Here is a 26,452-nt window from a genome sequence, read left to right on the forward strand (position 1 = left end):
GAAATAATTTGAAGTTTTGCAGTGACTCTCTTTATGGAGTCAACTTATGCAAGCACCAAAGCCCTTCCAGAGAAAACAGGATTCTCCCCACCTCCCTCTGGCTTTTCTCCCTACTGAATGCCATGGCCTTCACTCAACCAAAGGAAATGAAAGACAGACTGAGACAACAATGTCACGTGGGTGAAGGTCAGATTGATTTTCAGCTGTGTGGTGCTGTTCTATCACCCTCAGGACAAAAGTTAAGCCCTTCATTTTTTTTCATGTCTGCTTTAACAGAGCAACTTATTTTTTCCTGAAATTCTGCTTGAGCTCCACACCACCAGAACTATCAAGGATCGCCTAATTTAAAACATTTGTGGATAACATCCTTGGAGTAAAACCCAAAGCAGCCCACACACTGCAGCATTCCATCCTCGAGTTTCCCCTGTCCCCGGTGCACACAGAGTGGCTCCTTCAAGCAGCTGAGGGCCCTGCAGTGACATTGCTGACAGCAGAAGATGGGTTGGGTGCAGCTGCCGGCAGCGCCACAGTGCTCCCAGTCACCAGAGAGGAGGGTTTGCAGTCTCAGAAGGGCAAGTTCACAACTTGTTTTTCCTCGCCATCCTCCTGCCCCTCGCCAAGCTCCCTGGAGCCAAAGTGCCCGCCTGTCACTCACTGATGTGGACAGGGCCAGCAAGTGGCTGCAGGAGCAGGCAGCACTGCAGGCACAGGCACAGCCTCCTAAAGATGGCAGCTTCTCCCTATACAGCAAGGGACACCCGGCAGCTGCACTGCACACTGCTGAAGTATCTCACGGACTACAGTTCTTATCTGGAAAAGCTCTCGAAACACAGCGCATGGCAAGTGTGTGATGGGGATGGAGTGGCATCGGATACTGCTATAAGCCCAGTGCAGAATGGTCAAAGTCCAGGAAGGAGTCCAGTGAGGAGAGCAAGGAAACCACCTGAGAGGAAGGACCGCAGGGGGACAGCACAGGCAGCGGGCACAGCATTGCCTGAGGAGAGCTGGGGCATCCACAGCAGCAGTCCCTCGCAGTGAGCTGCTTCAACTACTGCAGTAAAGCCATTGAACAGCTATCCTAAGGATGAGCTGGTTCTTGGCTTTAGCCTGGTTGGCTGCAAAGGCTGACTGATGCAGATTGAATGCTGAGTTCAGATCTGGTTAGATGTTTGGAATCCTATAAATCACCTGCATCCTTTCTTGCTAGGAGAACATGAATGCAGGTACATTTCTATAGACAGCAAGGTCATAAGATGAATTTATTCTACTTCTGTCTGTCTCTCCAAGTTTTCTAATGAATAATTAGTAGATGTAGATTTCTAAAATGACCATTTAATATAAATTATATCAAATCTCATTTATTTTAGGATATATCATTAAGTACAAAGGCTGCACAAGTGAACTGAGTTCACTGTAGAGGAAATGACTGGGAATTACGTTCAGAAACTATTCAAATGTTTAATGTAAGAGATTCCCTGGGGAGGAGAAAAGTGATGGGCCTCTTCAGCCTTTCCTTATGTCCTCCTCAGCAAGGCTACAGTAATTGAGCAGCAACATAAGGATGAGCCAAAAAGTCTTTCACCGTTATGCTGAGAAAGGCTTTTTAGGAAGCCTAAAGAAGAGATGGATTGACATGCTAAAATCTGGCACAAGGAAGAGGAAGGTCATCCCGTGTTATAGGTGTTGATAACAAAACCCACCTGGAGCACCCAGCCCCAGTACCAGCGTCACACATGTTACTGGGCAGACTGGGGACACCGCATTCACAAGACAGTTTACTAAGGAGAGATGGCACAGAATCTCCCCCAAGCCCTGACCTCCCATCTCTCTCATGATGATACAAGGCTTCTGCAGCATCAGAGGGTGCCCTTTGTGGGAGCTGCACAGACTAACAGTGAATCCTTCTAATTGTCAGTGACACTGGTTCTCAGAGACAACACAAACCTCATACCAACAGAAGTAAGGAAAGGAAGGAAGGAACACCCCTTCTAGGAGAAGGCAGAACTTAAGCCAAAACAGAATGACTTCTTAATTCCATGACAATAAAAATAAGACTGGCACTTCCTTGTGTCAGAATGGAGTCACCAGTCTAAAATGGCCTAAAGATCACAAAGCACTCAAATGCTGAAGGAAGTATCTAACATGAACAGACCTGGTACCTCGAAAACTCCATTTTTCACTAGTTAAGGCAATAAAAGCTGGTCATATTAAGCAAGAATAACATTACCTATATTTTAAACATACTACATTTAAATTTCTACTGATTATCTTTTCAACAATTCTGAATCAAGATTATGAAATCTACTTTTACAAGTAAACTCATCATCAAAAATAGTATTAAAATTACTTAAATGAAATAGCATTCAAGAGGCACATGCTCACTGCCAAAGTTTGAAGGAAGTCAGAAGCTGCTTAGACTTCTGGTGGAGGTCTTCTGATGCACAAACCCAGCTCGGAGAGCAACAGCCTCTCCAGCAGGTGCAGGGAAAATATTTCCCTTATTCAATTTATCAGACTAGTTCAGTCCAACAAGGAGTTCGTTCAGAATGGAGACACTATTTGGCAGATGATTGCTAATTTGCTCCTTGCCAGCCCACAGTAAAGAAAGGGGCGAGACCCCTTTGGAGGATGCAGACACCCAGGCAAAGGGAGCCACATACCTCAGCGGATCCATCCTGCTCACACAGCTCCAGGTGGCACAGGGCACGTGGCACGGCCCTCCCTCAGGTCAGTGCCAGAGGCTGGCTGAGCCCTGGGCTCCCCGACCCTGGGGCCATGCAGGGATGCTCCAGCGTGCGCTCCCAAAGCCAGACGGCTGAAGAGGACCAACCCATGCTGGCACGCTTCCCTAAAGCCAGCCGGCACTGGGGGGTGGAGGCTGCTTTCTGGCTTCCCCAAGCCTGGAGCACAGTTAATAACATGCCAGCTGTATCTGCAGACAAGCCAAGTTTAATGAGGCTACAACAAAAGCATTCAAATATGCACTACAGAACTTCTGCAGGGATCTTTTCTAGAGCTTGTTTAAAAAAAAAAAAAAAAGGAAGATAGAAATTCCTGACAGTGTTTGTATACACACTCCCTTTTTTTTTTTTAATTATATTATTTAAATTCAAATAAATCAGCATTAGAAATACTCTCTTCTATTCCATTATTTCCAACTGCAAAATTAGATACTGTGAGGACTGCTTGCAGTGCTCTGCTACTTGCTTGTTTCATAACAAACACTGAACCTTCTTTGCTTTTTCTCTAAAGGCCAGCCATCACTTCTCCACCTGCCTGGTCTCTCCATCAGGACAAGAACTGTCCCCCTCCTGCTCAGGATCCAGGACAGACAGACAAACATGGCCGTGTCATAGCACTGGTGGTGATGGAGGTACTGCACACTCTCGCTGCACTACCTGCAGTGCCTTGCCACGTGCCACAGGCTCCAACCCTGGGTCTAGGCACATGAGACCCCAGTGAGAGCCCTACAAACTGACTTGAGGCCTCTTCATGGGCTCCTCAAGAACCCCAAGCCCCATACCAATGCCTCCAGCTCCGTGCTCACCCTTTGGGCTGGTGATTGCCCTGTAGCTCCCTTACCTACAGAGATACAAACAGCCTCTGTAGGACAGAGGGACCTACCAGGGCTCCGATCTGCCCTTCTGAGGGCTGCAGCGTCTCCCAGGGCTTGGCATAGGCAGCTTAAAATGAAATAGCGGAGAACCCCTCCACATTTTCATACTGTTCCCAAGCATGGGGAGCTGCTGGCAGCAGCAGCCCCTTCCTCCATGGGCATAGAAAGCATCTTCCCACACCTGTCCTCTCTCTTCTGCAAAGCCACGTATTATTTGGATTTCTGTACCGCCAAGAAACTAGCCTGCCGTCGCACCACCAGGCCATGCTGTGCTATGACAAGGCTGCAGACAGCCCCTCACCATCAGGAGCCCAGCTCCAGGCAGCAGCAGGATGGGGCGGACCCCAGCATTTCCATGCGTACCTGTGCACGCTTTGCAGACTGCTTTCTGAGCCAGACAAAAGTAGATAAATAAAACTCAATTCAAGTAGCAAGGATGAAACAGTCTCTTGCTGATACAACCATACTAATATGTCATCCTCCGCTCCTCCCTGGGCCGTGTGTTTAAAAATGACAGGGTGAATATTCTTCCTAGGCCAAAGACACATGCTGCTTGAGGACAGTCATCTTCTTAGTTGAGATATGTTTGCCCAGTCGCTACAAGGCTGCAGCAGGGCAGGTGTGGCCCGCGCCGCCCTCCCACGGGGTTCTGGTGACACGTGGCCCAGCGCCCTGCCATTGCGCTGGCACTGCTCCTATCTGCGAGCGCAGGGCCCGGTGCTGCCTCCCGTGCCACTGTCCCCAGAGGCCCAGCATAAAGGTGGCCACGCTGATTGCGGGGGGCGGCACTGGAGGCCTGGCAGGCTCTTATCTGCCCGCACACTGCCCGGTGCTCGCATGGGGCTGCTGAGGGCCTGCCGCAGTGCCCACCACAGGAGAGCTTCTGCTGGGCCACTGCGCAAATCCCACACCGTGTGCGTATGGCCGGAGAGCTTTGTTCCAAATTCACGTGCTCCTCCAGCCCTCAGATGCAGGCCTGCAAAACCCTCGAGCTAGCCTCAGAGAATCACAGAATGGCTTGGGTTGGAAGGGACCTTAAAGATAATCAAACCACTGCCACAGGCAGGGTTGCCAGCTACTAGATCAGGCTGCCCGGGGCCTCATCCAGCCTGGCCTTGAACACCTCCAGAGGTGAGGCATCCACCACTTCTCTGGGCAACCTGCACAAACTCAAAGAGCTTCCACACGGGGTTCACTTGGTGCTACGTGAAGCCGCCTCAGCAGGCTGCCCTGCAAAGAAGCACACCACTCAGGTTGTGCCGTGAAGCCACCTTGTCTTCCAAGGTCACCACGCACCATTACACTCTGAAAAGTGCCCCTGTGTGCCTTCAACTCGCAGTTCAGCTACAGGACTATGCTCTGCATTCCCCGCAACACACATGCATTTCCCAGGCAGCCCAGCCCAGTGCATCCCACCCCACCTGCCGCTGCAGGACCCAGCCTTCCAGAGCTCTCAGCACCAGCAGGCACAAACGCCAACCAGCAGGACAAATGTGGGCCCCGAGAGGGGATGGCTGAGACAACATAAGGACAGGACCCCACGATCGCAGCCCCTCGAGGAACCAACAGCATGAAGCCTGCCCTGGTACTGGTTGTCAGAGCCAGGCAGTGAGAGCTGAGGGCTCCAGGGAAAATCCGTGTTTTTACAGTTTGCTATATTACAGAGCTTTTCTGGTGCCAATTTTGAAAACACTGCCATGACCTCTGGAAAGAAGGAAACCTGCATTTCAGCACAACAATGTAGAAAAGAACAAAAAAGGAAATGTTATTTTTTTTAGGTTGAAACACTAGTCAGGTTAAGAAAAAGGAGCAAAATTCTGGCAAGGACAGGAGCACTCAGACCAAGCCACAACACAGTAATTAGGGCCAGTAGGTCATTAGAGCCACAGCTGTACAAGCTAGGTGTATAATTAAGTTTCCACACTGCTTTTTCACAACTGTACTTCAGTTTCTTTTAAGGAGGATGATCAGTAATTCATTAGTTTAAAAAAGCAACACCAGCAGCAAAACACCTGAAAATCTATGACTTGCCAATCAGGTGCAACAAAAGATTTCAATTTAGGGAAAGGCTAATTTGGAAAATACATTCAAGAAGTCTATCTTTGTCAAGTAGAAGCCAAGTAGTATAAAGTACTGCCTGATTAAAGCATTACTGAGATATGGTCACTTCTTGGCAAACTGCTGTGTATGGTTTCTGGATGAGCATCCCATATATACAGTTGCATGGCAATTATAATTCTTGCAGCAGGTGAAAGACAAGAAAATGCAAAATTATACACTAGCATGAAATAGTTACAATACCTCATTTCAAATGCAAGCCTAGTGTACAAGTTACAGGGCATTTAACAGGAGTAACTGCAAGACTTTAATTATAAACTAGTTCCTACCGTACAGTAGTTTAGAAAAATCAGCCGCTTCCCAGCTGGCAATATCCATATATAGCTCTGCTGCTGTTTGAAACAGACAACCTGTAAAGTTATCAACAACAGAAGAGGACCTCATGAAATGCTCGAGACCCCAGCGTAACCTACTTCTGTCCAGTTCATTGGTGCACTAATTTGTTTTAAAACACTCTACATTCAGCTGAGAAACCATAGGAAAAAGGTTTACATGAGGCTATGCTGACCCAGCAGGAGGAAAGGGCTGGCATGGGTGGAGGAAGCAAAAATAACAATAAAAACAGGAGCTAAACCAGACTACCACGTGTGGACTAACGGCAGCTCCTGGGGCTTGTAGCCACCTTTCATCAGACAACAAACAACTCAGCATTGCAAAATAGTTGTTTGATGCATCCATTGAACACCCTCACCTGCAAGTTCACAAGCAATCCTGTACTCTTGTACATGGTGCTGTGATGAGTTGTAACATCTACACTAAAAGAGTGTGCAAAAACGTACAGAAAGGACTGCATGTAATGCAGGTGGCAATGACTGAGTCTTCTGGAGTGAAGGGAACATGGGAAAGGAGCAAGTTTTAAATTGATTTTAAAAGCTTAACACATCCAGCGTATGCACTGGGTGTTTCTGTCTCTTCTTGGCAGATTTTAAAGGTGCTCTCTGTCTCATGCTCAAGAGCACCTTGAGGGTAGGAAAGCAAGTATGCCAGGAACCAGTGAGGACACAAAATGCCTGCTCACCACGCAGTCACCACTGTGACCCCTCACAGATCCCTCAGGTACTAGGAGCCCCCAGGCTGCATCTGGGCACCCAGCATTTGCAAAGGGCACGGAGGCTCCTGATGCTGCCAGGAGAATACCTCCACCAGGCTGGCAACAAAGGAATGCTGCACACTTATGCCACGAGACATGTCTAGATATCAGCAGTGTTTTGTCCTCAAAGAAACAAGCCTGAAATGCATGAAAAAGCAAGGGGGGGGAAATGGCTGTTTGTTACTTTCTTACATGTCAAAGAAGCTGTGTTCAAACTGTATTATAACTTCAGCCCACTGTAATGAATTTCTAAGGGATTCTGGTGAAATAGATGGTTTATCCTATTCTTTGGAGTGAGCCCCTATAATCCTGCAGCATTCCTGAGCTACAATGCCTTCCTAACTTCAGCATCCCAGAGGAAGTCATTAGTTATGTTGTATTATCAGGCTGGTGATATTATCACTACAAATATTACCTGTATCGATCTGGAGCCATGTAGACACGATTGAACACCCTGCTTCAGATTAAGACATGAAACTCTGGCTTGCCCAGAGGTCAGGCACTGTGTTACAACTTCAGATATGTCAGGCAGGCATTAGAGACAAAAGAAAACAGGGCAACTCAGGACGCAGCTCACGTGGTGGGGAACATCTCTAAACACACCGCTCTTCCTAGCACTCCTTAGATTCTCATCCTGGTGGTGCAAGTCTTTCCAGGTGAGCTAAACAAAAATGTGTTTTTTAAGTGCTTTGAACAAAAATTCTTGTGGTTATTGAACAAATCAGTGGGTCTGAACTCGAAAGCTGCTTTTCCTCATGGTAAGATATGTAAATATCAAGCAACATTCCAGATTGTCTTCGTGGAAACATTCTCATTCCAGAATAGATGAATGCAACCTTCACATTAAATAACTTCATGACACTAAATTAAACCAAAGAGAAAACAGGCACTCATTCTGGAACAAGCATTTTCTCACATGGAGATAATCAGCACCTACTACCTGTATATGCAGATGATTACATGGTGCCTTTTTATGACAAAATGTCTTTGTAAATCATCTACACATGTGAAGACAGTAAAAGATGATTAAGTTATGCTACCTGCAATCAAAAATTAGCAAGGGGAATACTCACAAATTATTCTGATAGATTCCAAAACCAGAATTTATATTTCTTAGTCTCGCTAACAGAACACTACATTGAAGGGAAATAAAAAGGGAGGTGTGAAAACATTCACCATATAGACTCAAACCCCTCAGACTGCTGCATTTTAATGCACGTTGGCCACAGGAAGAACAATGGCTCTTTCTGACACCCCGTCCCCCTGTGCAAGCTATCAGATGGTCCCTTCCTGCCCAGTGCCATGCCCAGCTGCATCGTGGAGACAGCACACTGGGTAATTGCAGCCACTCCATGGATCACCAGTGACTGCACCAACTCAACACAGGGCATCTGTCCCTGTCTTTAGAGAGGACCAGTGCAGGCTGTGCACCTCACATCCTGGTCTGGAAAGTGAGGATTTTTTTGTTCTACAGCATTTTCCTGCCTACTACCCTGCAGTAGAAGTATTTTGTTTGCAGAAATCTCAGGACAATCTAGTAATTGTCAGCTGGCCAAAAATGGATCCTATGAAACAAAGCCTTGCTGGTTTTTGTACTTCCAGATTTGCATCCTGCGCAGTGTGTAACCAAAGCAGGCAGCAAGCAGCCCTGCAGACACAGGTGGGCTGCACCTGGCTCAGGGCAGGGCCGGCTGCAGCCTGCTGGCAGCCCACCCTGCCTGTATGCCCTGCCTTGCTCTTGCCTTGCTTAGCACAGCTTCCCTTATGCCCAAAAAGGAGAACAGAACCTGAACAAATTACCAAACAAATTAGGCAGTCAAGGAGGAATATACACTCATGGGAACGAGGACGGGATAATACTGCACCGGAGGAGAGAGTAACCCTCCTGCCCCTGCCAGCCTCAACCTGCCACTGCCAAAGTGGGAAATGGCTAAAAGCATCGTAGACAGTTTGAGAAAAAAGTTGCAGAGTACTCGGCTTCAGGAAGGAAAGGATGAGAATTCCTTATTTACACACCTTTCGACATACTCTGCGCTCACACTCTTAAGAACTTATTTAGTTTTGTGTACAATCTGTGAGGCTTTTTGCTACCCCCATTGCTCCCCTCAGCACGCTCTGCAAAGTCTCCTCTGCTACCATCGGCCATGCATGGGGAGCTGTGCGAGGCGTGGTGCACAGCCATTGTTCACTCCACCGCTCTGAGCTTGGTCTTGCTTTGCAAGAGAATCAGGGGAGGGTAATGCTGCCCTCACCTTCAGAAGATTCAAAAGGAAATGCAATGCAGCCTAGGGAGAAAGGCGTATTTTTAAGGCGGGATGACAAATCTCAAACTACAACTTTTAATTTCAGATATTGTCACATGCTATGACGAGGTTCAGAGGCCTTTATTTGTGGAGAGTTTTCCACCTTTCAGCTATGTAACTTTTTTAAATCTTGCTACATTTGGGGAGACGGAAAAATATCCTGTCTGAAAATTTTAATGTTTAAAAAAAAGCAAAACATTTTTGTCTATCATAATTACTTACAGATTCCAATTGGAAAGCTGTTGCTTTTATTTTAATTTTATTAAAGGAGTGAACAAAGGCTACCCTAGGCACCACAATAAAATTACATTAACTGTAAAATTACATTATTAATTCTTTAATCTCACTTGAGGCCTCAAGCTGTTGCTATGTCCAATTACCCAGCTAACCACCTGTCAGAACTGCAAAGCGAGTTTAACATTACCTCCAGGACAGTGGTGTGCCCTGTGTTCAGTCAGGTCTGCCAGTGAATCGAAGTCCTGCTGACAGTTATCGCAGGTGTAAATTGACTCATCCTCCATGTCTTCATCTTCCTCATTTCTCTCTTCCTGGCTCGTCACGCTGTTCCTCTCTTCCAGGGCCTGGCTGTCCTTCACGTCGCTCTCCAGCTCTCCTCCCAGGCCACCTGCCAACAGCAAGGATGCAAGCGAAGGTTTAGAGGGCTGCAGAACAGGAGCCTGATGAGTGACACTGCACTCATTGACAGACATTTAATTACAGCCGCTCTTGCATTATTGCTGACAACTTTTGTTATATTCATGTGGGTTTTATATCCTGCAGCACAACAGTTCTTGACCGTACTCTCTGCTGCTTGGTGCAAACACTCCCAGGCTGCATCACGGGATGAACAGTGAGAATCTCTGCCTCTACCATAGGTAGTTGCTGGTGTTTCATCACTTCACCAGACTCTCAAAGCTTTAAAAATCTGCAAGACTGCTAACAGAAAAGCTGCTGAGTTTGAATTCCCTATGCTTTCCTCTCCCTGCTGCCAGCAAGCCCAATGTCAACGATCCGGGCGATGGGGCTCCGGCTGATGACTCCAAGGCCCGTGCCCACCCTGTGGTGTGAGACATGAGTGTTCTAGAAGTCATCCTGAAGGACAGGCTCTTGCTGCAAAGTCTCCACACCTGGAGCTGCAGAGGACTCAGCGACAGCTCCTGAGCACAGCACGGAGGCAGCGCTCAGCTGCTTGGTGGTGCCTGGGCTTCATGTCGCCAACAGGGAGACGCATGGTTCCAAAATTAGATCAGGACCGAATGATTAAGGACAACCGATGCTGAGAACATGAAACAAGACTGAGAAATAAAATTTATTAAAGATGAAAACTGGTTACCACAAGCACTGCAGTTCACTACACAGTGCTCGCAGGGCTCTGCTGCCACTATCTATCCAGAGCTCAGATGTTATACCATCTCCTGAACTGCGCATGACAACGTAAATCAGTTGGTGTAAAATGCTCTGCAGCTTTCCATAGAGTGCTTATAACATGACACACCCTTGCAAATGCAATGGAAGTATTAAGAATCAATGCCTGCTTGTGGTCTATCACAGCATCGCTTTTAGCAATTAACTGATCTGCACATTTTCAGGTTATTTTACTGTTCAATTATACATACCTTTCTACCACAACATTTCCATTAGGGGCTAGATATAACGTTCATATTAACAAAGCAGACGTGCCACTTATACAGAGGTAATGAATTTAAGGATTTGTTTATAAAAGTCTCACTCACCATACTCTAAGCCACGAGCTGCACTGTTTATTCAATAAAATGTTTTCTTTGAACCCCGTGCTTTATAGCCTCTTCCTTTAATAAAAGCATATTGTAGTGGGAAAAGACAATTCTGTTCTCCTTACACATTACTACCTTGCCAAACAATAAGCTACATTTAAAGCTATGTTAGCTTTCCTTTACTTTCCACATAATTTAACATGCACACTGAAATAATCACTTCCGCTTTGTCTATTTACTTGGCACCCCTTTTTACTGTCTCTCAACCCAGGCTGGAATCGCAAACATTACAGCCCAGTCAATCTTGTTAAAGCCTGTATGTCCTGCAGATCTGATAGTTCATAAATCACAACGTCAGCTCTCCAGCTTTGTAAGACAGAAACCTATAAAATAGTGCAAGTATATAAATCTGATCCGAGAACCGCCACCTGAATCTATGCCGCCTGCTGATGGAGCCTCTGAGAAGCACTTCTGAGCCGATTTAGCTACAGCCTGAAGAAGAAAGATTTTAGGCAACCTCAGAGAGGCTTAGGGGACCTTCACTAATATTTTTAGTAGAAATTTTGTCTTTTGACAGTTAACCTAAAGGCCAGCTGATCTGGTGAGCACACTGTGACAAATTCATCCTTGGTTTCTCTCCAAAACGTCATGACTACACTGGGGATAAAGCTGTTTGACTGAGTCCAACAATAACAAATAATTTAACACACTGCTTTAGGAAAAATAAATTGTACAATGTGAGATAAGAAAATAAGATTCCCAACTGCAAAGCAAAATTCCAGAAACATTTTTTAATTCCCTGCTGAATGGGGATCTGATCCTCTAGGCAACTTTTCAAAAGTGTCATTACTTGACATGGCCATATGTCAATAACACAACAATGAATCTTACACAAATTACTTTAAAAACACAGCATTGCTTTAGAACGAGATGTGTTCTGTTTTCAGCACACTGAAGGAATTGTGCACGTTCGCCATACCTCAGGGTTGCTGTCCTTGGAATAATATGGCCCTCAGATTCCTCTGCTGAGCCACACGTTTGGAGAAACCACTGAGGTAAATCTGGGGCGTTTCTTGCCTTTTGCACAGAGCCTGCAGAGTTCAGACTCCAGGGCAGCAGCGGGGCGGTGCACAGTGCTGGGAGTGGGCAGCAGTGGGGCCAGGGCTGGGGCCGGGTGGTCCCCAGACAGAGCGAGTCCAGCTGCTCCGCAGTGAGCTCAGCAGCATGGCAGCCGCCTGGGAGTCTGCCTCAGGAGCGAATTCCTGAGGAGTTCTGCAGCAGTAAGTCATGGGCTTAACCTGCAAGATTGCTTTGGGCGAGTGCAGCATGAGCATCCCACCATGATGGGAAGAGAGCACACGTGCCTGGTGATGGTGAGCCCAGCAGGGTGGTGCTGTGGGCAATATCACCGTGGCAGGCAGCACACTGCTGGCACTGGGCACTAGGGTTGTTTTGGCCTAGCTGCAAGAGGATATGTCCTTGTGTCACCGTGCAAAGTGGCTCGGGGATGTCCAGAGCCAAGCAGCCCCTCCAAAAGACTCCAGAGACCAGTGGTGATGTTACAGCACCAAGCCTAGATACACACATTTAGCAATTTGGCAGATAGCCTTGGAGCTTAGTGAACTTATGCAGCAGTATTAGCTTCCATCTAGATCACTAAATAGAGGGCCAGTACTGGTGTGCACCAGCAGAAGGGGCTGCCGGCACTGCGGCTCAGGCATGCAGTCACTGGTTGGTTCTGCACGGGAAAGAGGCCTTGCATTTCACATAAGTGTTAGTAGCAATTAAGTGAACCTACCATCTCTAGTAATTGTTTTAACAATTTATGAGTAAGAGATGAAACCATTAGACAGATCAGCCTTGAAAGTGCACCTCAGAACTCGGGTTTGAAGGGCTTCTTGTTTTTCTCTTCTTTTTTTTCCTGGAACATAGTAAAGGGCCTACAGGGCTTTACAGGAGGTGAATGCTTTATCCTATGACCTAAACAGTCTGGCCAACAGTCAAGAACTACTAAAGTAAATGCTAATGACCCTTGCTTTGTGGTATAAAAAAACAAGCTTATTTTCTAGAAGGTTACAATTTCAAAGGAGATGCATCAATAAATGGGAGTATTCCTGCCTCACCTGGTGGTCCATGGAATGTGGCAAATTTCCAGAGGTGGGGAAGAGATTCTTGAGCATTGGTCTGAAAGGTTATGGCCAGCGAAAGTGGCTCCCGAGCCACGCTGTTACAGCAACAACATACTTCGAAAGCCAAAGTTTTGAAAACAGACTGCATGTCTCATGCTCATGCCAGACCTCACCAAAGGTGAAAACAAATCTCCGTGCCTTTCCAGCTGGGTCGCTCAGGGCCACACATGGCAGGGCCGTGCTGCAGGTGCTAAGACATGGGAATGCACAGCACTGGGCAACATGTGGGCCTGGGTAATGAAAGAGGATGCAAACCTCTGGGCTTATTTCTCATCTTTGGAATCCAATATAACCATCAGAACTTTTTGTTGCCTTCACACAAAAGAGGGCAAACAAGTCTTTCTGTGCTTGTGCCAGTAAATTTTTCAGTCTTTATTTCTTTAGAAACCCAAGGACTTCTGAAAGCTGGGATATTTTAATTCTAGCATTGTTCTTTCAAGCGTGTTATCTAGCATGGGGTCAGGTCTGGCTCTGAGCACTTCCAGTGACTGGGCTCCATGGTGAGCAGTTTCCTTACGGCAGGAGAGGCCGCAGGACAGCAGCCACAGCACCTCATGCCCCGGCCATGGCATGGGCACAGGCATGCCAAGCCAGAAGGGACCCAATGGACAGGGTACAGAGGCATCACCTCGTTCACTTGCCCTGTTCCAAAGACACAACCACCACATGTCCCACAAAGGGCCAGGATAGTTCCTAGCCATTTCCCAGAGGAGATAAAACAAAAGTCCTGAGGAAACAAACTGCTGGAGAGCCAGCAGGGCAGTAAGCAGCTCCTCTGGGCCGGGCGCAGCCAGGCATGGGGAAGGCAAAGGAAATTCCTCCTGTAACTGGGAAGTGAGAACAAAAGAAACAAATGACTTAAAGGAAAAGCCCAATCTAAACATTCATTTTTCACTCAGTGCCTAATGCCAAGTTAGTGAGGGAGGTTCTCTACTTTTGTGCAGTTTGTTGGCATTTTAGTGTTCTCTCTTGCAGTGTAATGCAGCAAAGAGTCCAAATTTCTCTGTTATATGTGGTCAAAGAAGAATGAACAGCGGCAAAAAAAGCCATTAATGCTTTAATAAAAAAAATGCAAACAAGCCTCAGCTGGAAACTTCCCATAGGATGAAGGCTGTGCGGGGCAGCCCAGCTTATGGCTCCTCAGTATTTCAGGAACAGCAACACTACACAGCTGCCTCTGGAGTCCCCGGCCATCTGTATGCTGCCTCCCCTTGGGCCACAGCCCCATACGAGATACTGTAGCCACTGCTCCACAACCATAGCAGTGCCAAAACCCAGCTCCAGCCAAGAAAGCCACCCAGTAACATACCCACATACCAGCCCCAGGCCAGGTACCAGAGGCAGCTCGCCCGCAGCGGCAGGGAGAGGAGCACACCGCCCAAACTGGCGTGATCCAGCTCGTATTAATGGTGCTAGCCTCCTCAGACTTACAACTTCATAAAATTGATCTCGCCGCAGTGCTGTAATGAAGAACAGTGGGATAAGGCTACCCTTGAACCATGAAAATTGTATATTGTTACCTCCTCAGGCCCTCCTAGGGCTCTGGCTGCTGCCACCTCTCCAAGCTGTCATTTGCCTGATGCTGACAGCAGCCGGCATGGGCAGCAGGGCTGGGCTGCCAGGGCTTTGTGCAAAGGCAAGGGAGGAGCCAGAGCACGGTAGCGGCCCGCAGGACCCAAGTGTAGGTTGTACTGAAATATACCATATACACCTCATCACATTTCACAAAAGCTGTGTTACACCACAGCATGCACTAAAACCTGAATTTCTAAGTAGATGGACAGACCTCAGCGCCTTTCCCTGCTCCAAAAGAACCACTGCCTTGATAGGGTACTGCTGGGAGGAGCCAGGGAGTACCCATGGGTTCTGCCCGTGGGGAGCCAGGCAACGTGCACACTGTCAGCAGGCAGCCCAAACCATGCCAGACTGCAACTAGCAGCTGCTCAACTCTGCCAACACTGCAACAGGCGCCCATCCAGCTAAGGCAACATGGCAGCCCCAGCACCCAGGGCCCAACCTGGCACCCACCAGCCTTGCTCAGCCAAAAGCTTTCACTCCATACTCGCTCACACGCACAATCCCACTCCACAATCTCGGTTTTCTTGCATTTATAGGCTTTCATAGTACCCTTTAGTCAACATGATAGAGAAACCTTTTATTAAATGCTGCTAATTTTTTTATTGATCACACTGTGAGTCATTTCATTTTCCATTATAGCAGAAATCTCCTATAGGAGCATTCAGATTAAGTTTCTTTATACCGTCTCTAGTAGCATGTCACTTTTAATCAGTTTTTAGTTTCATTATTGCTTAAAACTTAGAAAACCATTTCTCTGATCTTTATTGCTTTTTTTTCTTTTTTTAGTTTAGTTACTGAAGGGTTATTAAACCCGGAAAACATGCAGACATGCATAACGCGCTAAATAAATTCCTCGCTGTCTCTAACCAACTTTAACATTAGCTTTTTTTATAATTTTTAGGTTTATTTTCACTGAAAGACTGCTTGTAATTATTACTCTTGTTCTCCCCAAACACTTATGTTACTAAAGTGTGAAATGTCTTCTAACACAAAGACAGTTCTCTGGGAAGTAATTACAAAAATGCATTCAGGGGCAATAATTCTATATTAACTGTCAGCAGCATACATCTTCTGAAAAGGCACTTGTTATGGAGGAATTATTTGTGCAGAATTTGAAGGCACCAAAGGCGAAGGGAAACTGCAGAAACGCATTAAGCTGAAACTCCAGCTCCCTCATCAAGGGTCAGTTTATGTTTAAATCGTTACTGTACATGTGGCCCCACACCTTCCTGGGAGCCTATTACAGAGACAATTGCAATGTACGCACAAATTGGACACAGTCTCCAGTTTTCAGTGTGGAACAATTTACATCCCCTTTTCAATGACATTTCTGAGCTGCTAATCAAAAGGATGGATCGGAAAATTATGGGCTTCTATTAACCTTTCACTGATGACACTACAAATACTTGCTAATGATTTATGGATAGTAACAAAAGTAGTACCCTCAAACTGACCAGGCACATTAAAAACGTATCTGCGTCTGTAACAGATGCAAAAAAAGATTTAATGAATATTTTATAGTAACTTTAAGCCTGTGGGCTAATCCTTAGGAAGGAAAAATAACTCAGTGAAATTTCAAAAAAAAAGTGAAACCCAGCATTCATGATGAACCATCACATCATTTTAAAAGCGCTAGCAAATAATCAGAGAAGGAAATCACAAAAATAACACCAAACAGTAAAATTTACTCTTAATCATACCTGCAGGTAGTGCTTCAACATCGGTAGTGCTTTTACTGGAATGATTTAGATGTCACAATGCTACACAACAAATGCATTTATACACCGAAAAGCGGACAACCAGCGAAGTTATTATTATTTATTTGCATGCAAGTAGCAGTGGGATTGTACTTTATAGTGTTAACAGCACAGAGTGTTTATCAGCTCTTCAGTGTTTGGCAACCAGTTTAACATTATAAATGTGGGATGTAAATACTTCCCTGCCACAAAATGCATTGTAAGTGAATTTTAAAGCATGCAACTGGAGGAAAAGAGCCGAGCCGCCCAGGCTGTGCCAAATGTTTAATTACTGAAATAGCATCCGACTCCGGGACACTCCCGCATTATTGATCCCAGTCCCTTCATGCAGCTGTGCACAGGCTCTCCACACGCTTTGGGAAGTAATTTCCTCCAGGTGCCTTGCAGAGGTATTATAGCAAAGACTGAGAGTCCTGCAAGTGGCATCTCCCCCCGCACCGCACCTTGATTCTGCTCCATCTGCTCAGTTTCCCCTTCACATACCGCCGCACTGCAGGCAGCAGCACCCACCCAGCACTCGCCCGTCGGCCCACACTGAGCAGCACTCTGCTCACAGGGCTCTGCGGTATCCAAATCCAACACTGCATTTTTGTGCATGGCTCTCCAACTTCTCCCATACCACCTGCAGAAAACCTTCACCCATTTACTCTGGACACAGATGTCATGGATGATCTACACCTGAGAGCAGGATGTTGTTCTCCATCCCAGACTCGTAAGGTGCATCTGAATAGGGGTAACCTCCATCCTCAGTTCAGATAATGAGGTTTGAATCAGAACTGATCTAGAATTAATTTATATGCATGAGGAAATTAGTGTGCAGCAAGTATTAACTTCAAAGGAAAGTGCACTTCTTCATAAAGATGTACTTTAACTCTTTGGCTCACAAGCATTAGATAGTATTTACTGCTGTAACCTTGCAAAATCTATGCAAGTTTTCAGCACAGAAACAGCACTTTTATTTTATTCACCTAAATGTGAGCTCAACTTTGATATTGTTCAAGTCTCTGTTGAAAACAAGTGTCCCATTTCCAGCAGCTCCATGGGAATCTGCTCAAACTTAACATGGGACATCTCCATCACCTTGTAATTCATTGTCATGTACTCATGACGCAAAAAAGCTTATTTGTTTTTTTTTCCTTTAAGATGAAGCCACATATCTGTAAAGCTCAAATGTATCGCTCCTTGAACAGATAGAAAAAATGGAGGGCTTAATAAAATTCACATGTGGCTTGTTATTGCAGCTGCATATCAAGTGAAAGGAAAAAAGGCATTGACTGGTTCTGCTCAGAATTCCAGCTGCCGATCTCCTGCTCCTGCAGCCCCACAGTCTGGCTCACCATGCAGTCCTATGCCTCCACACAAGGACCATCCCTGCAGGTCCCCGCATTGGCAGAGGAGCCAGGCAGCAGCAGGAGCTCCCCCAGCACCCACAAAGCCTGAAACACTCCCATCAGAGCGCGCCTGTCCCCTTTCCCATGCTGAAGATATGGATTTGTGTAAAAGCCATTCCAAGAGGAATGCCTTTCACAGCCTATGTGTAGCATTTGTAGTCATTGTTCCATTTTTCCATCTTTATAGAAAAAAACAGAACACTGTGACAGAGAGAAAGAGCTGCAGCACTTGGCCAGCTGCCAACAACCCAGGGATGAAATCCATGAGAAGAGGAAAGAAAAGGTGGAGCTACAAAGGCAAAAACATATTGGTGCAGGGAGAAAAACACGCTTGGGTGAATGACGCCGCCTGAAGTCCTCAGAGCATTAGGAACAAAGGGGAGAGAGGTGCCCGTGCTCAGGGCTCTCTCAGAGGTGCCCCTGTGTGCAGCCATGGCACAGCTCCACTGCCCACAGGGGCACTGAGCCAGCAGGGAGAGTGAGGGACCGGGTGCCTCTGCTCCAGGCCAGAAGCAATGCAGGATCCCAGCTGGCCGGCTCCACTCTGGGCCAACTCATGCTTAACACATGCATAACACGAGCTTGCCCATGAGAACTGATGTACCTCACATTTCTGATTTCTTTCCTACTACAGAACTCTGAAGTCCTACACGTTTTTACTTGGCAAAGCCATTAATTCAGTAATTTCACGTAATTAAATCGAGCAGAGCAGAGTATTTAAATTTGAGTTAAGTGAAATATACTTCTGTGCGGCTCATGCTGTTAGAGTTGTGCTGCACGCTATTCTGCTGCTGCTCATTTATTAATTTGGGATCGGCTGAAACGTGACACTGCGTAATAAGGAACTCACCAGCTTTAATAAAATTAGGAATAAAAGGAAGCCTCTGCGGGGCCAGAGATTCGAGCACCGAGAAAAGGCCACCCCTCTGAGCAAGGCTCTGGCCCCATGTCTCCAGTCTCCAGCCTCCAGCCAACACCTCCTCCTGGTTGTGCTTTTCCCAATTTCCAGACCTGAAGTTGGGATTGTCAGCAACAAAGGAGCAATAGAGGAGACAAAGTCAGATGGGCAATAAAGGATTTCCACTATGCAGATTATGTAGTTAACTAACACAAGTCTCTCCAAAACAATGATTTTTCTCTTTCCATTGGTGCTTTCCGCTTCTCAAGTTCCTTATGAAGAGCCCCAACGGGGCTCTCCTGGACATGCCGCAGTTCCCCCGCCTCTCCTTGGCCCCGAGGGACTCCCGGGAAAGATGACGTGCTCACCACAGAGCCATTGTCATCCTCTCCCACTAATGGAAAGAGAGGGGGCAGGGTGTTGTAGCTATAATTAAGGCTGTGAAGAGTTTAGCTGCAGAGAAATTAGATTTATTTACATGTTGCTCTGATGCTGATGAAGCACCAGCTATTTGGGAGAACTTCTAATTAACCCTAATTTAGTTGATATGCTCTTTAGAAGCCCCATTCCCTCTGTACTTTGCACTAGGCAAAAAGCAATAACAACAAATTAACCATCTTAAAAAGGAACACTTCTTTGCATCAACTCAGCCCCAGTTTTGCACCTGACATGGAATTTGCATTTTTGTTGTTGACAACTAGGAAGAAAAGACACTGAGAACCTCACCCTACAAGACTGCCTTCCCTACAGCGTGCCGTGCCGCACTTGGTGCCACGTGGCTGCAGGGTGAGCTGCACAGGGCACTCCCACACAGCCCACCCCGGGGAGCTGCGCCCGCTCCCCATCTGAGGGCTGCTGTGTATCTGTGGAATTGATAAACTGTTTTGGAGGAACAGCAACAGCGACTCTTATTTCAATTGCACACACAAACAGCAAAAATGTCAAGCCCCCACATCATCTGCTTAGACGTCTTTCTGGAAGTAAGGGTGGAAAATGGAACATAATTTAATTCAGCTATACAGAAGCGTCTGTACTTGCTTGTCAAAACACAAGCCCAGAGATGCAAAGAGCACTTTCAGAGGTGATATTCCTCATGTCTCAGCGCTGCAGCTGTCTGAGCACACAATACATGAAGAAAAAGATGAGGAAGAGATGCGTACATATATCCACAACACCCTTTCAGAAAATGCTGTACCAGCCTGGCTATTAGCTAAATTGCACCAGATCTCAGCCTGAGATTCACCCTTTTCAGAAGTTCATTTTTGCCGTGCAACCCTTTTTCCCGTGAGATTATAGACCAAATGCTGCTCTCAGTTACACCTGCTTAGCACTGCTGATTATATATGCTTCCTGGATGCTTCTGTGGAAATTTGGCAATAAAGTATATTGTTTAATACGACCAAGGCAGAGGAGCCAAATGCTTTTAACGCAGAACATTTCTCATTCGTTCAACAGAATAAACGTTCACGTGGACTTGTTTGCTAAACACAAACAGCCCAATATGAACTACCATCAAAGCTTACATTCTGGTTTTTCAATTTCTACATTGGACACACACTCAGAACGAATTAATGACAGCACTGCAAAGTGACCATATTCCTACAATCCCCTTGATTAAACCAACAGTGCAAGACTAAAGTCTTCCCTATTGCTGCTGAAAGAACAACGACAGGCTACTGACAGCTCTTTTGAATTAGTTTCAATAATTACTTGGAGGAAAATGGTTCAGAACGGTGTCTTCAAAATTGCCCCAAATGAGATGACTTTAGGATTTTTAAGAGAGCTTCATTATAGGGAAAAAGGAAATGATCTTTCTGCTGGTATTCTCTCTATCCCCTTGATGTGCCAGCAAAAAAGGCTTTCGATGTGACCCTTCTTGAAGGAAGGCTAATTCAGATTGCACATTTATTTCAACAATAAAACATAAGTGAAATCGAGTAAAGATGGAACTTGCCAGCCATCAAACCGATACATTTATGAACTGCAAAATGATCTGATTTAGCTTTTGGATGAGAAATAGGTCCCTGATTTTCCTTCCGTAAATGGAAACAAGCACTCAGATTCACTTATCTGACTGAAGCAGGCATGGGAGTGCAATGTCAATTGAGCTGGGAGAAGCCTACATCCGTGACCAGCCCACATCCGTGACCAGCCCTTCCCAGTGAGACGTGGGTGGGGACAAGCACTGCTCGCCTCCCCTGCTCCACATGTGCCCATCAGACTTGCTCAACAGATGAAGATAAAACACCCAACTACAGCAGCAAATCTGAATTGCAGCCCATTGTCACAGGACCTTTTCCTACCACGCTGCTCTAGTCGAGCCCTTGGTGTGCACATGGACGCCGGCTGACAGTGCTTGCCCTTGGCATCTCTATCAAATGTAGAATTCGCTCTCATTTGGCTCAAACAGCCAGAGCCCTAAACCATACGCAGGCTGCGCAGAGTCTTGCTGTACCAGCTTTCTTTGTCTGAATGAAAGCACCAAACTGAGAGGGAAGAAATTTGTCTATAGGGTCCCTCCATTTTGTGCTAGCAAACAGCTCGCTGCAGATGCTGCCACTTTCAGCACCAAGGCATCCAGAGAGGGAGTGCAGGGTGAAGCAGGACGTGGAATCCCACCATCCATCTGCAAGGGAAAGAGCCGCTAAATGTCTGCTTCTTCCTTCTGGGGTCTCTGATGAGTTACTAGAAACTCTAGTTTCTAGAAAACTAGAAACTAGAAAATCTAAGAGCAGACTCGCAAAGAGGATGCTAAAGTTTAAGAAAGAATGTGTTTTCCTCAGTGATAGTGATGTAATAAGCAATACAGCCTTCAAAAGCACCCTTTGGGTCTTTAACATAGTAACAGTTGCATACCAGTTTATTTATAAAATACAAGCTTCTCCCCTCTGCAGGGGCTGGATATGAGAGCTCCAGGCTGTGCCTCTCTGTCCCTCTGCAGAGCACTGAGCGCTCCCCAAACACTGTGCCTGCAGCAAAGGTGCAGACTTCCCTATCTCAGCAATTAAGTGAGAAAAATGCACTGCACAGATTCACTTCTGATGTACCAAAGCTTCCAAAAAAAAAGTGGTTACTTTCAGTCGAATTTCTCTTTTGCTGCTTAAATATCGATACATTGGAGTTGCCCATCTCCATCACTCACAAAGCTGACATGTCCTCAAGAAAAGATGAAGCTGAAGCACATATGCCCAACACACGTTCTGTTGTGTAGCACTGAAGTAACACAGTTCTGGCTGTTATATTTACAATTTTATTGCTAATTGACTTCCTCCTTCTGAAGGAGATGCCTTCAGCAGGAGGCCTTCAGTCCTCGTCCCCTTACCCTGCACCCCAGCCTCATTAAGCCCCAGTGCTGCTGCCAAAATGAGATATTTCCTCATTTTTGGTGCCATGCCCTTGAAGGCATCTTATTAGAAGAGACCATTTCTTAATTAACATTTTTGATCTCTCATCTATTACACGTCCCCCTAATCCCACCCGGAGGAGCTCCTGGCCCACTTAGCTGCACGGGGCAGCCACAGGCGGGCAGCACTGGGGCTCGCAGCCAGGCAACACTGCCCAAGGCTCCGGCCAGTGGTCGAGGCTCACTGCCGTGCCGTCTTTGTGCACACAGTGTGTGACAGCCCCACTACGCCCAAAGCCTGTGTGAAGCAGTGAGCCCAAGGGTGGGAGTGGGCTGCCAGCAGCTGTCTGGTTGTCAGGATACCTAGCAAAACTCTGAGTGGAGGACACAGTGGATCACCAACGTGTGAAGTGGCAAGAACAGTGCAATGTTGAGTACTTCACATCATTTTACTTGCAAAGAATTACAGCAATTACAATGTGCTAACGGGCAATTAACGATACAGGCTTCACAACGCACTAGAATTTTTTAAAGCAGGCTGCAAATAGTCTCATTGGTGCTTCTGATTCAGCGCCTGTACCAGCTAACAGCCACGCATTAGCTCAGCAGATCTTACAACAGAATTGTCCACGTGCCAGATAATTTAATTAGAGCCTTGATCTTGTCAGGGCTCTATACAGCACAGATAGCACTTCCAAGTAAAGCACGCGGGTTTTTCCTCTCCTCAGCATTATGTGGCCGTCTAATCATTGCTATTAATGAATACCAAAGCCACCCTGTGAGGAGGGGGGACCAATGGGTGACACAGGAGGCACACAGGCGCCCTGGCAGTGACCACAATGTGTGCAGCAGTGCACAGAGCAGGGCACGCCAGGTGCTGCACCCATACACATCTCATCCCATGGGTCCCCTGCACACATCTGGCACATCTGCACCGTGTTGCTGCTTGGCCCTGACAAGACACAGGTTGCTTGTCTCCACATGAGAGCCATGAGTCTCATGTGGACAGAATGAGGTTGGAGAGCCAAATCTCATTATAAGTTCTCCCACTTAGCAGTTTTCTCATTTGAATTTACAGACAACAAATATCAGACATTGAGATGAGTTTGCTTCCTTTGACAGTGACATTGTAATTGCTTGTAGCCAGTCCTGCAAAGGTTCCTGAAGATGCTAAAGGACAGAAATTCAAATGTACCTTCTAGTATGGGAAATTTCAGGCCATATTATCTTCAGGTTTTTTTCTATGAGTCTTTACCCTTCTTCTCCTGCACATCCATACACTACAATAACCATACGTACACTCTTGCTCTGTAATAAGCTTAACAGTTAAAGACAATTTAACTCAAAATTCAGAAGCAGTGGTTACCTCAACACTTACAAGGCAGGCCAATGTTGATCAAAACCCACTAGAGGTCCCTTCCAACCCAAACGATTTGAGTCTCCTCTACCGAATAAGCAAGGATTATTTCGACAGAGCACCACAAGTTTTGTGCAGTTCCTCACTGCAGAGTTCCTTACCAATATCCTTACGCACTCCAGATAACTGAGCAGAGTTCGTTTATTCCATTTGTTTTCCTTATTTTTCAGCTTAGTTTATAAAATCCCATTCTGATGGCTGGGAAAATTTGCTTTATTTTCAGTGTGAATGATCTATAACTGTGGCATTATTTTTGTATTGATTTTTCTCCAGTATAATATATTCTTCATTCCTGTTTTACATGTATTGAGACTGGGAACTCTGAGCTACCAGAAACAACTGCAATGAGTGAATTAGCTGAAGAAGTGCAGGAGGAGCAAATAAACTGTTTACCAGGAGATTTCCCGTCAGCCCTTCAGCCATCTGCTTCCACCGAGGGAAAACCCACTGCAGCCTTCTCCTGCAGCTGCATGGCTGTGGCTGCACTCAGCCCTGCCAAAGCAGGCTGGGACCTGCAATGCCTCAGTCCTGAAGAAGATTTGAGCACATCCAGGAGCTAGAGCTCAGGCAAGATGTTCAGTGGCACAATGCACAAAGCAAAGGCAAAGTCACATGGGATGGGGCACCAGGAATACTCTCTGCTTGGCTGGGAGGCTTGATTAGTGTCTGTAAAGTGCTTTGAGATCCCACATAGAAGCGCTTTGGCAGAGCGCTCAGTCTGCATCTGTCCCCAGATCTGCAGGATATTAGCAAATCTAGAGTGTGGCAAAGCTGGATATATTAGAGATAAGAAGGATTTATCAGGTGATCTTATCCATCCCTCTGCAATGTAAGGCCATTCCTACAGCATGTTTTCAAGCACTTTGTCTGGTATGGTTTGAAAATGACCGGAGTGATGGGAGATAATACCAGAGCCTGTTAGATCTCACTACTGGGAGCTGTTTCTTGAAATTCAGTCCAGGATCTCCTTCTCTCTACTTTAGCCCATTACTGCTAGTTATGCCCTGAAGGCTGTTGTAAACAACAGATGCAATTTTCATCTGAAATCACAGTAAATGTTCATCTAACCCCATCTCTTTGCTTGTGGAGAATGAGATGACCAGGTAGCACCACAGGAGAACAGAATGCAGAGGAGGAGCATGGAGCGGAACAGAAGAAGCAGGGCTACCATGCACCATGGCAGGACAGGCATGCCAGTGGGTGCTGAACACGTGATGAGGGCTCAGAAGGCCTCAGTCCTGGCAGGATGGTCCCATGGGGACATCGCCTAGACCTGGGGCCCCACCCAGCTCACAGGACCTGGGGCCAACCCAAGGACCTTGCTGCTGGTTTGACTGCTGGCTCCCACAGGGCTAAGTGATGCTGAGGACAGTCCTTCCAGCACTGTGGGGCTGCAGGAACACACTGGGCTCTGGCTTTCATGGTGAGGAAGTCCAGTAACCCTAAAGTGACTCACCACGTCGCTTGGCTTCTCTTAAGCAGATTTGCTTTCAAAGTGAAAGGGTGGGTAGATGGAGGGTAGCACACTGTACCTCCCTTCCAAATGAGTTTTTTTTTTCCTCTCCTCTTTTACCATGGAAATTAATTCTTCTCCTTTATGCTATTGCTATAATTTTCCCAATCACATTTTTAATAGTAAGTATTTTCTAGGAAATGCCATAATACACAGGTGTGTGCTGCTGATTTAAATCCTGTCACACAAGCTATGTTCGCATCTGAGGGCTGCTCTCCCTTGCAGGAGGCCCCAGCCCCCCCTGGCACCACCACACATCTGTCCTGATCCAATGCTAGCCAGGGAGCTGCTGAGAGCTTTGGGTTTTGTGTCTGCTCCAGAGGTGCTGCAGGTGCAGGGTGTGGGTCAGACCATGGGAACTCCACACCTCCACCAAAAGCTCCTCCTGCTATCAGGAATCTGTCAGACGAAACCTTCCATCATAGGCTGGAAAAAAAAACAAAAACGTGCAACTAAGAGAAGTTACCAAAGTCTCCTGACTTTGTTAGCAAACTGCTCTTTGCTAATACGGTTCAAGGGTTTCATTTCTTTGGAAATCTTTGCGTACCTGCAGCCAGAACGTGGTAGTATTGATTTACCAGTGAAATCGACCTATGAAGGCACTCAGGACAAGCAATTTCAGAGTATATGCAAGACAAAAGGTTTATAATGCTTGATGAGTTGTTACTGAACTCCTCAAAGTTCTGCAGCAGTAAAGTATCCCAAATTTCATTTAGAGAGTGCCTGCAGGTTTTTTCCGGAGTTCTGCCATCTAAGGGAGATGCCATGCATCAGACACCAGCCATCTCAGCACCATGCAGGCTCTGCTGGTCCCCAAGCAGCACAGAATTGTTCCTGTACTGGGGCACCAAGTGAGAGGTGAGATTTACATTGCTGGGAGATGTCATGCAAAGTGGAAGAGTGGGAAAGGTGTGACTGCAGGCTGGGGTTTGTTTTGTATTATTTTGTGGTTTGTTCCTCAAAAGTTGCCGCTTTTTTTTTTTTCTTTCTTCTCTCTTAAATAAGAGAAACTTTAAAAGAAATAGTAGAAGGCAGTTCAAATCCTCACACAGGATCCTGGACAAAGCAAGCTCTCACATGCACGGGAGCTCAGTGCCACTCATCCCCAGCACCCACTGTGTGTCACCAGCCCTGTTCCCCAGGCCCTCAGTATCCCAGCTTGTAGCTGCTAGCAAAGATACCTCCATCTCCTCAAGAGCAGACACAAAAATTCAGGCTTTTAGGTCTGCAGGGATCCCAAGGAGAATGCAGAATCTGCTCTGTGTGCCCCAGACAATTTGGCTGAGCTTCCCCAGGGCCCAACAGCCAGGCTAATGAGAAACTCCCCAGCAATGCCCATGCAAAATGCTTCCATAGGTCTTTAAAATGCCTTAAATTCTCTATATATTTAGTAAGAATTTTTACTTCTTTAAAGTGTCCCTTGCTACTCCTCAAGATAATGCTCTTGTGATGTATTACAACAGCAATGCAGTCTGCAAAGCAAGGGTCCAGTCAGGCAGAGGCAGA

General features: G+C 46.4%; 1 protein-coding gene across 3 annotated transcripts in view; it reads right to left on the reverse strand.

Annotated features, from left to right (window-relative positions):
* ZNF423 (zinc finger protein 423) overlaps positions 1-26,452 on the reverse strand; it is a 194,385-nt gene that overhangs the window by 135,866 nt on the left and 32,067 nt on the right. Inside the window, exons 1-3 of one of the 3 annotated variants that reach the window (XM_042877063.1) lie at positions 14,570-14,614; positions 9,552-9,752; positions 6,004-6,084 (exon numbers count right to left, since the gene is read on the reverse strand). In XM_042877063.1, the coding sequence (XP_042732997.1) occupies positions 6,004-6,084; positions 9,552-9,648 (178 nt within the window). In that variant the 5' untranslated portion in view covers positions 9,649-9,752; positions 14,570-14,614. Of the gene's footprint in view, positions 1-6,003; positions 6,085-9,551; positions 9,753-14,569; positions 14,615-26,452 lie in introns of those variants that run through there. The other 2 variants (XM_042877064.1, XM_042877062.1) reach the window with 2 other exon arrangements.

Source organism: Lagopus leucura, unplaced genomic scaffold, assembly GCF_019238085.1.
Source record: "Lagopus leucura isolate 7727_CA_CO unplaced genomic scaffold, USGS_WTPT01 Super-Scaffold_100017, whole genome shotgun sequence".
Lineage (NCBI taxonomy): Eukaryota > Metazoa > Chordata > Aves > Galliformes > Phasianidae > Lagopus > Lagopus leucura.